Here is a 15,827-nt window from a genome sequence, read left to right as displayed (position 1 = left end):
TTTTTATAGAAAAATATGATAATTTCAAACAATAACATTCGATTTTCAACAAATCTTTCTTTTAATGAATTATGCAAATTTTCTTAAATCAAGTCTGATTGAGATTTAATTATTGATTTTATACTAGATACTGTTAAATTTTTTTTTTTTTTTTTTTTTTTTTTTTTTTTTTTTTTTTTTTTTACTCACACACGGTTATCTGATCCCAAGCTAAGCAGAGCTAATAAAATATGATTGATTTTAGACTTATACAAGGCTTCTATAGATTTCAAGGTGTAGAGCAGCTATTTAAAATTCTTGTTTTTATTATTAAAACATTACAATGTCAAGGACTGTTAAATATTTATTTTTTCCAAACATAGAAGTGAGATTTCTTGTACATAACTTTTATTTTATTAACAATTGTTTATGTAAGTACTAAGCAAGAACACTTGTGTTATAACTCCACAGTTATCAAAGTCGCCTTTAGCAATATTGTTATTTAAATATCTATAAATGAGTGATGCAAATTAGCATTCAAGGAAACTCATTCTATTTGTATGAACCTCTGGAACTAATGCTGAGTAATGAGATGGAATCCATTTACAAACAAAAGGAGATAATAATATTTAGTGTCCAAACGAAATTGTTATGCTTATCAAACTAGGCTAAATTAGATTTTCCTGTTAGGAACATTGCTTCTCAATTAGGTACCACTTTAGGCGCACCGAATTCAAAGTCACGAGACCTACCAGTTAACCGACACATAGACGTAAATCATTGTACTTACTGTGAAAGGTATTCCTTCGACAGAACCAACAGCAAAACATTGATCTCCTGAATTACAGGCACCACTTAACACTTGGTGACAGTTCATAATGAACTAATAAAACAAAAAATATCGTCGCTATACGAATCCCAGATAACTGGACGTCACTGGCGTGGCTTTATTAAAGTAATACATAATTAAAAAAAGAAATAAACCTTCTAAACATTTCAAGATCTAATTATTTTTTAATAATTATCGCGAATATTTCTCTGACACCTCACATCGAACGTGAGAGAATGACGTAGAGAAAGAAAGAGATAAAAAATAAGGAGCACGTTCGAAACTGTTTATATAACATTTGACAATCAATAGCAGTGACTATAGTTTTCAATGTTGTAGGCAAGGTAAAAGTTTTCTAACTCAAAATTATTCACCTTAACACTAAATTTTAACTATTGCACAGCATTTAACACCATTTATCCAAAATATAATTATTTAATCAAAAAAGAATGCGCTCAGATTTCCCTCTAAAAGAGGTTTGCAGAATACTGTTTCCGAACACACTTCGTCCATATGTCTGTTGTGTTACCAGCGCGTAAATACAAGTTGGAATTTAAAAAGCTTATTTTTCAAATTTTGAATAATTTACGAAGCATTCTTATATTATTATTAATTCGTGATAAATATTACCTGTAAATAAAAAGCCTAACTTTCTGCCAAGTTCAAAGACATCATTAATTTATTTAATTTCAAATTAAGGGACTTTGCATGGGTCTGAACGGTAACTTTGCAAAATTAAGACAAATTCAATAAAAATCGTGTCCTTTATCTTTTAATTGTGCGTAAGGTAAGATCGACTCGTACGTAGGACCCCATTTGATAAAATAAATATATTTTGTATTCTGTTGACAGATAAAGTACCGACTGACAACTTTGACGTTATTTCCTATAGATAAGTATGTATGCCAACGCTTATTCGTTGAACGAGTTGTTTTTTGTGTATTGATCTGTTTAAAAAGAATCAAGGACACATTGGATGATATTTTAATTGAAGGACGATATTTCAAACTATCAGTGTCATAAAAGTGACTGAATTGTACAATTTGTGTTTCGGAGTGAAGAAGTCCCATACTCAAAGGTAAGTCCCTTACCACTTAAATTCGGATCAATATTTATTTACGAAAAAAAGATGAATTAGAAAAGTCCAATGAGGGGCTTGCTCTCTACGTTTTACTAAAATAAGGATTTAGTCAAAGCAGGATTAAAACTGTAGACTCATGTATGCTAACTGACTTTGAATTCTTGGTAATGAGGATGTCAGATTCAACAGGATTTAACCATGAATAAATGATACAAAAGAGCGTAAAAACTGGTCAAACTGCCTATTATTCTAACAGAAGGAGTTTGTTTTACTTTCTTGACATAGATATTAATTTAATTAATTTAAAGCATCATGAATAATAATAAGTTCTGGTTTTTTGCATTAGTCACAGTAATTAGAATTAAATCAGTTTAACCGGTGCATTACTCTATATCCTTGTTCTAAAACTAAAGTAAACAATACAAAACTTGAGTTCCTTGGATTTTAATGTAGTAGTTACTTAGGTATTTAATTATTGAAACCAGCTAGTGATAAAACTTTATGACTTTTTATTTACATTTCAAATAATGCCATAATTAAGCAGAGCATAATCATTGAAGGACAGCCTCTTTATAATAAACAACAATAAGCTATTACAAATTATAAAACTACTTCTTCTACTGTACTCTACTCAAGAAGCAACAATTTAAATTACAGTCCATTCTATGGAAAATACATAATTTACAATACTACATCTACAACTGAACTGCAATTGTTATTACTGTGTACTAAAGAAACCATAAACTAGTATTCCCCAGCAATCATTATGGCAATCATAATGGTTTAAATAAAACATTGTTCCAACATCATTAAAACTATGCATAATTTTATCTTTTAAATACATGCAAACACAATATCAATTTGCTAAATGATAAGACGGAATCACTGGCCTCTGTTTCCCGCTGACATTAAACACTAAAAAACAATTTGTATGATTGTATTTTTGACCAGACTGGTCTTAATTGAGTCTAATAACTTGCCATACACATGTACTCACAAAATTTACTATTGAACAATTGATATGCAAAAGAATATGAACCTTATAACTGTTTCTTGATAAGCATTTGAAAGATATTTCGCTTGAACATTGTGAACAGAGTGTACTGTATGTATGAAGTCATCTGATATTTTTCTGTACCATCTGCTGAGGTAATTGAGATAAAACCATGGAAGTTTTGGTCACTCAAGCTTGGTTAATGGAAACATGCTTGGAGGTAATTCAGCTGTAATTTTATTTTATTGTACTCATAATTCTGTACTTGTATGAACTATATTTATATTCAAATTTTATAGCCTAAGAGTGTGTTTGCTTGAATGTGTTAAACATTAAAGCTTAACCTTTCTTAAGAGATACTTAGGAAGCTTAAAGGCTATAATAATATCACACTACAATCACTATGAAGTCAAAGAATGTGGGTAAAATCAAGGTAATCAGCAAGTGTAGTATAATATAGTTGTCACATTATTTTTTCTTGTATTATTAACAATACAAGTTTATGTTTTTTTTGGGTAAGAATAAAACAATAAATTATTACTAAGCTCATGATAATGAAACAAAAATTCACGAATTCTGGTAGCCTTGCAGGAGTGACATAATTGAATAGCATAGTAGCGGCAAAGTAAATATTGGTGATGTGTTATCTTTGTGTGGTTTTTAGAACAAACTAAGGATATGATAAGATGCAGGCTTATTTAAACCAAAATTTTGGAGCACTGTATATTGCAAATTTTATCAATATGGGTGGTAATGATCATTTAATATTTCTGGATTTGTTGCTTATCAAATCATATTACACATACAGGCTTCATGAATAGGAAGCCTAAACGAATATTGGTTTTAGTGCCATTAAAAATACAACTTAACTATTTTCCGACTTCTTACTAATACATTTAAAACATGTTACAAAGGACATTAGGGTTGAGAAGCACAAAGTCAATTTAAATACTTAATTATATTATTACTGTCCCAAACTACCTGAACTGACTTTACACAGCAAATACAGTGTTTATTCAGTAGTTTAATTAAATTCCGTCACACACCTGTACGCTATGCAAATGATTAATAAAATTAGGGATGTAACTTTAACAAATAATTAAAAGACGGACTGATAATAATCCATGTCTGTGTGGCCTATTCCATGGCAAACAACTCCTATGTAGGGAATAAAAGAAGGTAAAATTATAAGATTTTAATATCTTATCAACATACTTAATACCATGCTAATTATTGTTATCTATTACTCATCTATATGTGTGTGCTTTCTTTTGTTTTACTGTGACTAGACTATTTCGTTTAGACTTGCTTGTCTCGTAAATTTCGGCTGTTATACTCCCTTATCGGCGATATCTACTCTTTGTCGGGAAACCTTTTTCAACTAGCGAAGTATGGTAAGCGACGATCAATTCTTACTGCCCGCTCTCTGAGTATACCAAATACTTAGATAGATAAACAGAATCATTATTATACTTAGTTGTGTTACAATGCCGCGTGTCTGTTCAATAAACCAAGATAATATAGCTTCATTGCTTTGATGATAACGCCTGCTCAAATGAACTATTTAACATGTTACACTATATTGGGTGCGGTCTTCAAGGTAAGATGCCGTCAATCAGGTACCTAGACGACTCTTAACTGCAAATCGAATTCAATTCTCGTATGTTTCACCGTTAAGTGAGCACTCAATCAATTACAGCAATAATATACATCAATTAACGCGCCACTACTTAGTTGAGATCAAGTCAACTAATTGCGATTCATGTACATAGTGATAGGTGTGAATGTGTGTGTAACCTGTGTATGTAACATCAGCTCTAGCTCTCTAAACAAACACGTTATGAATTTGCATATTTTGGCCTGAGAAATGGTACGCGCGTGCACTGAGCATTACGCGGTAAATCATTTGCAATCGGATTGAGCATTGAGCCTGGATTACTGTTAGAGTCAAAGCCCTGGAAAACTCAATTGCTACTTTAGCTTAACGTGTTCTTGCTCTTAAACCATCTATTAGATATTATTATGTTCCACATCTCATGGTGAAAGATGCAGTATTGCGAATTTCCGTAATTAAGTACTTTGACTAGATGATTCGTAGAGAGCACCCAACAATGGGAAAAGTAAAAAAAAAAACAAATCCCGGCTTATTGACGTCAAAGGGCAGTCCAACAAAAAGCAAACATATCGAAAATCAATACAATATATACTGGAAATAGCGCATGATGTCGCACCAGTTGGCCAAGTTTGTAAATTAACCAATAGTTGCAGAGAGTGCACTCGGTGACTGGTGACGACGTGGGGGTCCATCTATTTTTGGAAGCGCTCCCCCAGCCCGCTAGGCCCTCTCAATTAGCGCTTTGACTTCTCAAAGAGAATGGGCGCGTATTATTTTTTAAATAACCTTTTTTGCCGGCCAGTAATAATTATGCTGCTGTTTGTTTTTTATCTCTGTTGTCCATATGAAGAGTTTAATGAGGTCGTATACCTCATAATTGTTTATTTTTAACTGTCAACGGGAAAAGGAAGCAGTCATTCCTGACAAATGTCCTCGGTTTCGTATTTGTTTTAGCCGAAAATTAAAAACCGGTTCATATTTGTTTAGTATTACTCCTCTTATCAGTATTTTTGCAAATCCAGTGATTGATTATTTTCTGTTTTCATATAAATACGTTTGATAACAGTATTGAATTTTACAAATACAATGATAATGTAAATGTTTGTATGAAATAACTTCATGTTTTAAGTATTTTTGCTTTTATAATCGTCCTTATGAACGCAAAGGCCGATGATGATTGTGATCTTATACTATGAAAGTTAATATTTTTTTCCTGACCTTGGCATTAAACATTGTTTAGAACTTAGGTATTTAAAAATATTTAGTAGAGAAGGCAGCACGTGCCCACGTTCTGACCTGAAGTAAACTTACCTAGTTCCGCTCTTGTACAGTCACGTGTAAAGTGGTTTATAAATTAGACTAATTCCAGAGACCCTTACCTGACAACACTAGATGTGATTCTGTTACCTCACTTTGTGCGTTTGAGAGAGAGTGTTTATTTATAAAAAGACAATTTACTAAAATGGTACGTTTGAAATTGACTAAGTAAATGCCATCATAACACAATATGTAAACAATCAAGCCGAAAATTATTATAATTTTTATCTTTTTAACCCTCGACGCAGAAAGTTTGGTGCTTTTGTCTGTGGGTGGTATCCTGCCTGGATTGGATGGATTTAGCGATTTCAATTTAGTTTGACTGAAGTGTTCTCGAGTTATGTTTGATAAAAATCAGTCGAGCCATTGAAAAGTTGTGTGGGATAAAAATATATACTGTGGGGGGTTTTAAAATGCAATCTTATTTCTAAAACGACACATAATTGGAATTAAATTTCTGTCTCACTAAGTCGAAAATTTAATAATAATAGCGCATTACAAGCAACAACGCAATACAAAATTATTCAATTTATTATCCACACATATTACCAAGACTTAGTACGATAGAGTGGTTGTGCTAATAAAAGCTTTATTGCCCTAACGCTCTTAACTATATGAGAAAGTTGAAAGGTCAGCCGGGATCGCATCTAGCTCGTTTACCCATCCTTAACCGCTGTTATCTCCAACAATTTTTGTTTTCCGGACAATGATGTTTTTTTGCGAATCTTATCATTCCATTGTGCAAACTAAACGAATCTCGATAATGTAATTACTAAATGCGTGGCATCATCATTATGAACATTTTATGAAATTATTATGTGACTCGGGAGTTTTCCTCGTTTTTTCGTCTTGATTGATAGATGCTTATGCATTTTTAAACAAATGACGAATACATTAAACCGTCACGATGCTCAAGGAGATTTTGTCGCTTTATGTAATGAACATATTATTAAGCCTAATAATATGATATTATACTGTAACAATAAAGAAATAAATAATTTATCGGTGGTTATTAACAAGTAATCAAATATTTAGAGGTATAATTAAAATGGTAATGAAAATCGCTTTAGTAAGTACCTTAACTGCGTTTAATAAAAAAAAATGTTTCCAATATTTCTTCTTATACCAAGCTAATACCGCATTGCAGGTAAACACAATCTCACTTTATCTTGAAGATGAAAATAACTTATTAAGTAGCGATCCTATTCTTAGAGAAGTCTGCAGTTCCAATTCGAGATCCGCCATCTTATTCAATCTGCAATATAAAGAGCATTTATGACGTCACAAATTTGATTTAAAACTAAATTGAGTTGAGTGCAATAGAACCCGGCGGTGTTAAATGATACTATGCCTGGTGTAATAATACAATATTGTTTTCATAACGATTAAAGCCAAATGGTAATAATACAAGCGTGATGTTATTTATCAACAGATACGTTCCGCTCGTATGTAACCGAATAGTCTCGCAGGTAAAACATGTTTCCGTGTTTCTACGGTACACTTCACAAATACACCCTTCGTTTTTCCCGCTAAGTAGGTATTCATCTCGTGTAAGGATCCCATGATACTTTCCCACACGACATCTATTTCTTACTCAAATGGTTTTCGTTTCCGTGACAAATTGGGCCAGTCTGCTAGTCTCTGATTTTTGCTTATAAATTTTCGACCCTTTATAAAGTTCAAGCTTTTTCGATTACTATTTACGTGCTCTTTTTCTTGTGTTTGAAAAAAAGGGTCAATACCTAGAGTTCTTGTATTTTCAATAAAATATCTGTATGATAAATCTCAATATTCTAACAAATATGTTTGAAGCATTGAAATCAAAAGTAACCATTTTCGGCACCATAAATAGGTTAATACGGATCAGTATACTGGTTGACAAAAATGTCGATGTGCCGCTACGTTATTGCATTCCACAGGAAAATGTTCTTATTCGAGAATTGTAGGTGACCTGCATCACATTTGGACGAGATGATGTCACGACTAGAGTCAGTCTGAGGCAAATCGCCTTCAATATAAACCGGCGTGACCGAAAATTCGCTCAAAAAGACTTTATTATTGTGCCACGACTCCTATTTTGCCTGGAAATAAAATCGAAGTAGGTTTAGTACCTACCTACAACCAGTATCATTCATAGCCGAGTGCTCAGCAGTATTCTGGGCACTATTCCAATTTTTGGACTACCTCTACCGATAATTGTATAAAGTAAAAAACCTAGTCGTATTTTCCGTTGTGGCAATCAAGTCCAAGTGGCTACAAATACTAATTTAAGTAATTTATTTTATGAGTACGTCGTTAGCAATTTGAATAGATACTGAAATTAGCATCCCATTTTCGGTACGATCTTTAAACTGTATGAAATATCCGGTTTGCTGTAACTAATGTCAAAATTGAGGGTAACTCTCTGGAAAATGGCGGAATAGATAAGTTATATTCATAAAAGAAAATGCAGTGAAATATTGATCATATACTGCGTATGGCTATATGACTGGAAACCTCTAGAAAATTGTAGAGAACGGGAAACGCACATTAAACTTTCATTTCGCATTAGCAATGCTCGCTTTTACCATCATCACTATGAAGGTACCTGAGGTAACACGTGTTTTGCGTCACATGAAAAGCTTAGTACTATTGCATTCATATAAATATGAATAGGTAATTTTTGTAAATAGCTTTTCTTACGTAAATTTGCGTTAGGGTTCTATTTAAAAAAAAAACTTATCGCGTAAAGGAATCTTCATCTGAAGGAAAGTAATATTACCGTGGAACTTGAAAAATGGCTTAAGCCACATAACTTGACAGTACAGGAAGCACTTCTGCGTACAATGAATTTGTCAACCTCCCCATAACTTAAACTGAAGACCAAAAACGTGTCTCTTGTCCTTATTCGGTAGCTAATGCTATTGCTTTATTATTTTTGTACATGTCGTTGACCTAGTTGGCTCTCTTAGCTCTGCAGTACAATATGACGGCAGACAGACGGGCGCCCCGAGACGTTCAAACACCAGATAATGGTATCACGCCCACGCTCTAGACTAGACCGCTTTCTTGTCAGAAGCCTGTGTTCGTTGCCCTAAGACTTGTTTAATGATACATTGACTTACTCCTAAGCTTTGCAAATAAATTGCAGTGTCTCTAGAAAGTCTTCTCCATTTATTTATACTTGGTTAATTAAAGTCGTATTTACATAGATTGATCGACAAGACTAGACTAGTTTTGAAATGTCTGCTACCATTTTCCTCGTGTATTTCGGGCACGCCATTTATTCGCGGAAATTACAATACAACACTGAATCTTTTAATAGGGTATTAATGGTGTTCATAATAGGCTTTCGAGATGAAGCGTCGAATAGGTAGGGGTGAGAGGTAGGGGCCCCGCAATGGATCGCGACCCACATTTCCGAACGGTTCTTTATACGTCCGCGCCCCTGACACATTGACTCACATTCGAATCGTTCGACCTGTTTTCACTCTACACCATCTTATGGCTTACGATTGATCGTAATGACTCTTATTACGGCAACAGTAGCGTCTTGATGTTTTAATATACTAAGCTAAAAATATTCTTGTATAAAATTAAACACATTGAATTTAAATAACGATGTAAGGAATAATGGAATGAATAATGTTGTAAAGTGGACGCAGGGGTGATTCAAGTGATAAATAAAATGAAGGTTCCACAAAAACGCAAGTCGTCGAAAACCTCTTAAGCCCCTTAGAGAGTGTCTCAAAATTCTTCGAATTCATGGAAAAGTTAGATCGAGTTTCTCAATCTTGTTTAAGCCGTAAAAAAAGGTTTCCTGTTATTGTTATTATGCGTTTATTACAATACTGCCTTTTTGCTTCTATTTTAAAACAAGTTAGTTTGGTAATACATTTTCTATTGCGTAAGGTGACAAGCATGATTTTATAGCTATTTTGTATGCTTCTATATTTATAACTCCTAACAAAATAATTTAGCCTTGAAAGGAATACCAAAAATTTCTTTTAAATGGAACAATAAGTAATTTTAGCTATTTGCTGCGTCAATAGTGTTGGAGTTTCTTATCTGAAATAAGCCAAGCCAATGTCTCGTTTCGTCACTGGTACGGCCAACACCGCTGTTCGCGCTGATGCGCGCGCACCCGCTTCGATCCAACCAGCCAGACATTTGAATGAAAAGATCGGTCACTCACTAAGCGTGTGGCGTCAATGTGTGCGGTGGACTGTATTATGATCATTATTGACCCAAAAAATTAAGTTATATAATCTATACTTATTACTTAGTTATATAATCTATAATATATTTTTATTACCTTGACCTTTTCCTTTATTACGAAGATAAATAAAAGAATTCTTAAATATGATACATAGATTTAACATACTAATACTTCATTATGCCTGACGAAAAACTCGATGTACAGAATATTTTGTCAAAATGAAACGGCATCGGGCATCATAGGTATATGTTAGGTTCACACAAAGAAATGAATCACAGATGTGCGAATTCTGCTATTCAAAGCTACTTTAGCTGTGCTGAGAGTTTAATAACGTAGTTAGATAACCGCAGAGCATTGTGGTGGATCGATGTCCACTATTATCTAAGCATTTGTTGTAGTTGTTCAATGTTCGTTTTATCATAATTAATTGACACGCGATAACACTTGCGATTGTAACTCACGAAAGGTTTTTGTGTGAAATGTTTAGGATGGCCATTAATGCTTTTTAGTTTGAATATTTTAATGCTGATTTCTGTAGTTTTAGTGTCTTGTTTTCTATCGGCCACAGTTATTCGCTTGTTTAGAATATAAATACACAGAAGATAAAACGGAAAACCTGCTTTCGAATAAAATTGACATGTTTATACAATAAACGCTCTACGAAAATAGATTTAAAATTACCTACACCAATTTACATTATTTGTTAAATTAAACACATTACCGCATCAATGGAGTTTGTTTGATATTTTTGCCTTGAGGCGCGCGAATTTATAGTTAAAAGGGACAAAACAATACTAATAATAATTATTGAAAAGCATTTTTATTCAAATTTATACTTTTTATGTCTAATATGAGTTAATGGTTTTAATTATGTTTTTAAATATACTTTAATTATGCTCTCAGGTCTGCGTTTGAGATATGTTAATATGGAGCAACCCCCTGCATAATTAACATTATTCTCGTGAGTCACATAATCAGGGAGCCTACCAGCACCTCCCAGAGTATTCCTTGTTAAGTGATGAAAGCGAGCCGGCGCGCTTTTAGTTGTAGAGCGCCGTCTCTTTTTCGCTACTGCAATTAACGGTTTATGACGCGGTGGTAACGTCACTGAGCTAATTTGTTCGTTAATTATAAAATCACAGTAATTATGAACCATCTCAGTAAGATGTTTTATGAGAAATCTACAAACTTTTAGAAAAAAAACAAGTCTGTTTGAAAAACAGTCCAAAAATGTCCTTTCTAATTATTTCAAACGAAATTACTATGACAGCTTTTTGTGGTATCTTAGCTCTTTTGCGGACCGAAAGTCGGCCAGGTAATAAAAGGAGTTCCCTTTCATTTGCGTAACGAACCACTGGCTGTGAGCTGTAAAGCACTATTTATGATAACTCCGTGATTTAGTGCTAAGTTTCACTTTGTTCTCATAATGTTTCTGAGAGGTTAAACAAGGACGCTATTCACTCACTATCTCCTCGCTTTGAAGATTTCCATTTTCGAACAAAATGGTGTTAAAATAGAACTCTTCTTTTGAAATAGTTATTCACCTTGTCTATATAAATGTTAATAAAGATATCACTGTAAAGTTGAAATGAGAAATCAATTCATAACCGTCATAAGAAATAATTATAGAGCAGCTCGAGTCTATCTTTAGTATCAGTGACGAAGGTTAATTATATAAATAATGGTAGATCGTGTGCCAGACGCATTTTAGATGACGAATGTATGAAGTCTATATGTATGCCTTCAGATTTATTCAGTTTTGATGACTGAGGCCCGACAAAAGCGCGTGCGATCGCTAAAAAAAAATAAACTAAAGGCACATTCTCCTTATTATACAGTCTGAATAAAAAGGTTTCATACAAATAAACGATATCATAATACTATTATGTTAAACTGTTTAAGGCGGTATCGTCGGCAAGAAAACCTTTCAATAAAAAATAAACCTCAGTAAAATGAGATGGGATATCGGAAAACTTCATGTATTATAAGAGTTTCAATTCAAGGAATAAATAATGATTTGTTTGGTTAAGTGTCTAAATATTTCTAACTCCGTAAAAAATATACCGTTTTGATGAGTAAATATTTATCCCGAGTCATGTTTGTGTATGTTTATGTTTGTATAAGTCAAACAGTAAGATTCTTACTGAACCATTTTTAAAAACAGTTGGGATATTGATTTTGAAGGATGTATTTAGGTCAAGCCGCACCGGTTTCAAGTTATGTTTAAAACCTGGTTGTTTTTCTTAGCACGAAATCTCTGTGACAGATATGGCAACCAATGTTTTCGATTTGTCGACGAATCATAAAATTGACGGTGTCATACTTATTTATTTTTATGACAACAAGTATAAATAGAACTCCCAATCAGATTTGAATGTCAGCAGACATTGGTTTCATTAAATTTTCTCAAAGGACGAACGTGAAAACACCTCCTACGGCTCTATTATTCAACATTCGTTTATTATTCATTTCGTAGTAGAGTGAGATTGTCCTGTTTCTTTGTTATCACATACTTTTTTTGTACCTTTGTTCTGTAATTGACATAAATCTTGTCACCTGTCGAATCTCTTGTCTCTACCTTTAAATACGGAGAAAAACAGTCCCCATGTAAGATTAAACTCAGACCTTGATCGTAAAAATGTTTGTAACAAATCTGCCAATTGTTTGCTATACCTTACAATGTAACTGGGTATAGTAATGGAACAATCCCGTAAATGTGGTCGATGTGGGCTGGAACGACTTAATAAGCCGAGCTCTACACGTAGTACACCGCTCGGCTACCATTCCTACATGCTTACAGTACGTGTCTGTCCGATTGCCAATCGTATTCTAACTATTTAGTACGACACAAACCTCTTTATGTATCCATACATATGTATCATCATAATCGATTCTGTAAGTGGATTTTTTGAAGCGTGCTTTTCGTCTGGTGGGTAGAACTGAGAGTACTGAACTAAAAACAAATGTTTTCATTGAAGAGAGAGTACTTCTCTAGTACTTGTACTTACCTATAGAGTAAGTAATGTTATTTTGAACGGTCAGGTGCCTTTTAGGATAATATCTGAACCTTTAATGGCCGTGTAGGCGTCGTTCGACATTTCACGTTGGCGTGTTTATACATTTTGGTAAATACGACGAGTAGGTATGTTTCAATAGATATCATATCGAAGCAAGCGAATGCTAAAATAATGGCTTTTGTCAATAAACAGTTATAATTAGTAATAGCGATTATAATCCAAACCAAAAAACACAATTTTGTTTTGGTTTAGAAAAGAGCTCGTAAAAAAATTATGTATATCACTTTTATTTACGGTACGATACTTCGAATTTCATCTCCTATCCAACTATAATTACCTTGAATATTTAAAAATAAAATCTTCTACGAAATGGAACATGATACTTATAAATAAAATGTTCAGTTACTCGTTGGTATTTAAGTGAACGTAAAAATAAATACTAAATATAAACAGAAGTATAAACAATAGAGACCTATAACAGTTTCTATACGTGGGTTGAACGTGGGTGTCCTGGGTAAAGGCGGGTTCCGTTTGATATCCATCCACTTCCTAGAATTAACTTAGTAAGATTTTCTTCCATACTTATAAATAATTTACTCAGAATTCTTTATGATCTACATGTCGTGTTCTTAGAACTTTATTCATAATTTCATATTCTATGAATGTATACTTAGTGGTAGACGCCCTTGTCTTGTTCTTTCGTAGTAGTTTGCTCGTAGTTAATTAATAAACCACACTATTAATCCTTCAAACGCTTTGATAGTCACCTCGTCCATTATTTCAAGCAATCAGTAAGCTTACTCTCGACGGTATCGAGCTCTGTTTCTGTTTCAAATTGGGATCCAGTTTAGTCTGGAATCCGACACCAGCACCTCTAGACAAGTGACATTTCAACAATCGTTAACGTCAATAGAAAACCCTCAAATGTGTAGAGGTGATAGGTACTAATTCAGGGCCGAATCTAGAATCAAATTCGTATCAAAATCAAAAAACGGAACCAAACCATTTTTAAAAGTGAGTCTACTGGCAACTGTTGTAACTTTCGCCTGAGGCTACGCCTCATCACTGTAAGATATGGCGGCAAAAAATAGCTTATGCCGTGTTTTTGAAGTTCAGACGAAACCCATAACAAATTTTATCTCGGTTGAGCGGTTTAGCCGTGATAAGCGCAACAGACGAAAAAACAAAGTTACTTTCGCATTTAAAAGAGTAAAGCGTTTCTCTTTTATTTGGAGCCTATAAATACCTATCAATTATCGTCAGTAATCAGTATCGTCGATAGAGATTTGCTTGTTAATTCCGGTATTTTGGATTGAAACAAACATGAGTAGGCGAGGCTAACATTGTTAAAGCGCAAATCGATGTTACTATTGACAATCTATTTTAAAAACACCCACCCACGCCATTGCCCACAGTAATAATACCTCAAAACCGTAATATAATTATGGTTAGGATAACGTTTACTGGCAATTATAAAAGGTACAAGAATAAATAATCATTAAATTTAAAGGATGTCGCTCGTCTACCGTAAGACGAACACGGCACAGTGGTCATATATTATTTGACTTATAGGTTAGCGATTTTTGGGGGTTTACTTGTTAAAGCGACTGATACCCGTTTAGCGGGGTGTCGCAAGTTCGAAATCTCGTGAAGTCTAAAATTTTCCACCGTTTTATTTATACTTTAAAAAAGGGTCTAGATTTATTATTATCATTATACATCTTTAATCTCTCTTGACCTTAAGTATCTCAGCCGGGATCAGATAACTTTTCCACAAGCCACTTTGCACGCGCATTAAAATCCTACACGTGTAACATTTTACCCTAGAAAAGCCAGCTTTATACACATACAAGACGTTCTGTTATTTTTATCGCATTGCATGAGCAATAAGATTATGACGACAGATCACCGCAGAATTTTAACGCTGAAATCTAGGGCGAGCATGATGTGTTTGAATATTCTACGTGACATTATTTTATAAGACACTCAATATAAATAGCGCCTTAAGATTAAAATGCTAAGGTGGTTTTTTAATTTCCTGAGGCTGTTTAACATACACTATGGCTCGCGCGACCTTATCTCGTGCTCAAAAGGTTAAGAGTTAATTGTCCTTTAATTTATATTGAATCGATTTCCTCGGGTCCAACTACGACATATTCGATTTAACTTAGTTCCACGTGTGAAGTATAACTAGAATAACCTTTTCACATGAGAATATACGCTTGCTACCGTCTGTCGAACGGGTAACGAGCAATTATTATATGACACATACGAAGATTACTAGCGATAATGTTGTAGATATGAGAAATTGGTTTATTAATTAAAATGGGGTTCGTTTGAATTATCTCGATGTACTGTATCTTTATTGTTAGCTATCATGTATGAATCATATAGCAATTTGAGTGCTTTATTTCGTTTATAATGATTTTACTTGCAAAATGCATAGTGAAACTCTTGCCTGCACATATTTTATAGGTAGCCGCATAATAAACTTTAAAGGAAAATTCTTTATTCAATTCAAACTATTATATTTTAGCCGTAATAGTTTCGCTGCAGGGCCAAGGCTTCCAGTTACGCTTTTAATTTTTAATCGTCGCTATTCCTGTCCATAATTTCCAATAGATGTTAACTTAAGCCCTTCATTTATTTCTTTTCTAACCTGATTGGCCATTCTATAAGGCCGGCATTATTTATTCTAGTTATTGAAAATGTTGTAATACTGTATAGGTAATATAACCAGGTCTTCACATAGTCAACACCAAATTTTCATTTCCTAAAGAGATATCACGTATTTACA

At 33.6% G+C, this 15,827-nt stretch overlaps 2 protein-coding genes across 15 annotated transcripts in view; one reads left to right on the top strand and one right to left on the bottom strand.

The window, feature by feature from the left end:
- Window positions 1-1,051, bottom strand: part of LOC113503468 (dmX-like protein 2) — a 40,272-nt gene extending 39,221 nt beyond the window's left edge. For all 7 annotated transcript variants that reach the window (XM_026885450.1, XM_026885451.1, XM_026885456.1 and 4 more), the window contains exon 1: window positions 770-1,051. In XM_026885450.1, the coding sequence (XP_026741251.1) occupies window positions 770-856 (87 nt within the window). In that variant the 5' untranslated portion in view covers window positions 857-1,051. The remainder of the gene's footprint in view (window positions 1-769) is intronic.
- Window positions 1,052-1,676: 625 nt separating this feature from the next.
- The window catches only part of LOC113503473 (endophilin-A), a 44,330-nt gene continuing 30,179 nt past the window's right edge, over window positions 1,677-15,827 (top strand). For 3 of the 8 annotated variants that reach the window (XM_026885465.1, XM_026885469.1, XM_026885472.1), the window contains exon 1: window positions 1,679-1,886. The gene's annotated coding sequence lies outside the window, so the exon portion shown is untranslated. Of the gene's footprint in view, window positions 1,887-15,827 lie in introns of all 8 variants that reach the window. The other 5 variants (XM_026885470.1, XM_026885466.1, XM_026885471.1 and 2 more) reach the window with 4 other exon arrangements.

This window comes from Trichoplusia ni, chromosome 19 (assembly GCF_003590095.1).
Source record: "Trichoplusia ni isolate ovarian cell line Hi5 chromosome 19, tn1, whole genome shotgun sequence".
Lineage (NCBI taxonomy): Eukaryota > Metazoa > Arthropoda > Insecta > Lepidoptera > Noctuidae > Trichoplusia > Trichoplusia ni.
Note: the sequence above shows the minus strand (reverse complement) of the source record. Positions and strands in the feature narration are given on the sequence as shown.